The 2685-nt window shown below is 33.4% G+C and overlaps 1 protein-coding gene across 1 annotated transcript; it reads left to right on the top strand.

Annotated features, from left to right (window-relative positions):
- Positions 1-245: 245 nt before the first annotated feature.
- On the top strand, positions 246-2326 carry LOC121466555 (olfactory receptor 10AG1-like). The gene is made up of 2 exons (XM_041680331.1): positions 246-254; positions 1382-2326. The coding sequence occupies exon 2, from the start codon at positions 1382-1384 to the stop codon at positions 2324-2326; it is 945 nt and encodes a 314-aa protein (XP_041536265.1). The 5' UTR covers positions 246-254.
- The last annotated feature ends 359 nt before the right edge of the window (positions 2327-2685 follow it).

Raw genomic sequence — 2685 nt, forward strand, 5'->3', positions numbered from 1 at the left:
CATCAATATTTTGAGTGTGAATTCTTGAATATCAGTCATTCGCATTCCTTAAATCATGGGTTGAGGTCAGTCACCTTTCTGATGCCAGTTTGTCCCTTTGTTTTTAGATAAATAAAAATATGTCAATCAGGTCAATAAATATTGAAAAGAATGTCATAATTGAGAGATCCTGTAAGAGTAAAAACCACGAATTCATGTACTTACATCTGATAACTACAGAGTCAAGGAAATCATGGAGAAAAGCATATCTGCAAGCTAAGGAAGACAAATACATTAGTCAGAGTAGAGTTTTGAAAATTAGAGGAATGGGAAGGAAAGGGAAATGTTTGGCACAGGAGTATATTAATCTCAAATAAGGCAGTGGTTTTATTGATATCATTTAGAAGAAAATTTAAAGGTTATCCATTTTCAAATAATTCATAGATATTTTAAGAATAAAATAAAATTTAATAATTAGAGGTCTAGAGATAGAGAATAATAAAAGAACATGATGGAAAAGAACATTCCAAGGTGATCATGTCTGTTTCCACACAAATCTATTCAATGAAGTAGATTGAGTAGAACAGAGTTTCTAGACAAGGTCGGGATCTTTGGGAGGATGGGATTAACTAGAAAATGCTCAGAACGAGTTGCTGTAATGCTGCTTTCCTGCTGTAGAATTATACACAGTAGAGGAATGTACGATCTACTTAGACCTACTTCTGTACCAAAGACACTAGTGAGACTACTTCAAACTCTCAAATTCCCTGGATAAGAAAATGATCTGACAGTCTTTACTACATCTTGAGTTTCTATTTGAATGTCATGTAAATATGAAAATGTGACTAACATTTATGACTTCCAATTTCAAAAATCTTATACTGAACCAAAAACTCAAAATAGTAATAAGGGCAACACCATCTAATATTGCTGTTGCAATTAACTAATTTCAGATTAAAATGATCCAGAAATGGAACTATTGCTGAAAAATACTTTAAGTGTCTTTCAGTATATTTAGTCATATATTAAAATGGCTCTTGAAATACTGATCGTACAACAGCAATATCAGTAGAAATTTATAATCAGAAAACATATTGGTTATTAAAATAAATATAAGCAGAAACTGCATTTTCAGCTAAATGCAAAATTAACAAATCATGGCTTACCATCCGAACCCAACAAAATAACAGAACAAAAATATATTACTATTTTGTATGACTTCAAGCAAAAAAAAAAAACAAAAAAACCTAATCTTCTTTAAAACTTTGGAGCATATACAAATCATACTTATTCTTCATGGAAAGTGGTAAGTTTAGAATTGTGTTACCATTGCTTTAAAAGTGACAAAAAGAATCCATGGGCAAGGAAATATTTTGTGTTTTTCCTTAAATCATGTACATAGATGAAATACACAGAAATCAGGGAAGAGCACAACACTTCTACTGTGACACAGTTTCTCCTCCTGGGATTCTCTGACCTTCCAAACCTTCAAGGGTTTCTATTTGGCGTGTTCTCCATAATGTACTTGATTATCTTGATTGGAAACAGCTTCATAATTGTGATTACTAGAATTGATCCTGCACTACAGAAGCCCATGTATTTTTTTCTGGCAAATTTTTCTTCCCTGGAAATCTGTTATGTATTAGTAACTCTGCCGAGGATTTTGTTTAACATTGCTACTCAAGAGAGAAGCATTTCTGTGATGAGCTGTGCCACACAAATGTGTTTCTTCCTTATGCTTGGAGCCACAGAATGCTTTCTCCTGGCTGTGATGTCCTATGACCGCTATGTGGCCATCTGCAATCCTCTGAACTATCAACTCATCATGAACCCAACAAAATGCACTCAGCTGGCGGCAGGCTCCTGGCTCGGCGGCATCCCAGTCCAAATAGGACAAACCTGTCAGATATTTTCCCTGAATTTTTGCAATTCTAATCAAATCAACCACTTCTTCTGTGACTTACCTCCCATTCTTAAACTGGCCTGTGGGGATACTTCAGTGAATGAGCTTTCTGTCTATTTAGTGGCTATGCTGTTTGTTGCCTTCCCTTTTATGCTGATACTTGCCTCTTATACCAAAATCATTGCCACTATTCTGAGATTGCCAACAGCCACAGGAAGGGCAAAAGCCTTCTCCACTTGTTCTTCTCATTTGCTTGTGGTGTTTTTATTTTTTGGATCCGCTACTGTTACCTACTTGAGACCAAAGTCCACTCATTCTCCAGGAATTGACAAACTACTCTCTCTATTCTACACCATTGTGACTCCCATGTTCAACCCCCTGATATACAGCCTCAGAAACAAGGATGTGATTGCTGCAATGAGAAAACTGTTACTTATAAAATAGAACCTAGAGCTTTGGAATAAATGTTTAATTGCTTCTTACATAATTACTTAAGAAATTGGTTAAATTTTATTCATTTCTTCAAAATACTTTATTTCTCAGAAGTGCTTTTGTCATTTTGAATAATAGTTTGATTTATATTCTGTTTTGAACTATCTTCTACATATTAATCTGTCAACATTTAACAAAATATAAAAAGAACATGGTATTTTAATGTGAATGTACAATGTAAATTATATATTCTATTGTAAAATTTTGAACATAATACATGTTTTAGAAATATGTTATAACTGAAAAGAAAGATTATATACCTAATTTAATATATTATTATCCAATGTTTTGATATTTTCTCATTCAGCTTT

This window comes from Microtus oregoni, unplaced genomic scaffold (assembly GCF_018167655.1).
Source record: "Microtus oregoni isolate MIOR12 unplaced genomic scaffold, Mior012 000033F_ref0000390, whole genome shotgun sequence".
In the NCBI taxonomy this organism is placed as follows: domain Eukaryota; kingdom Metazoa; phylum Chordata; class Mammalia; order Rodentia; family Cricetidae; genus Microtus; species Microtus oregoni.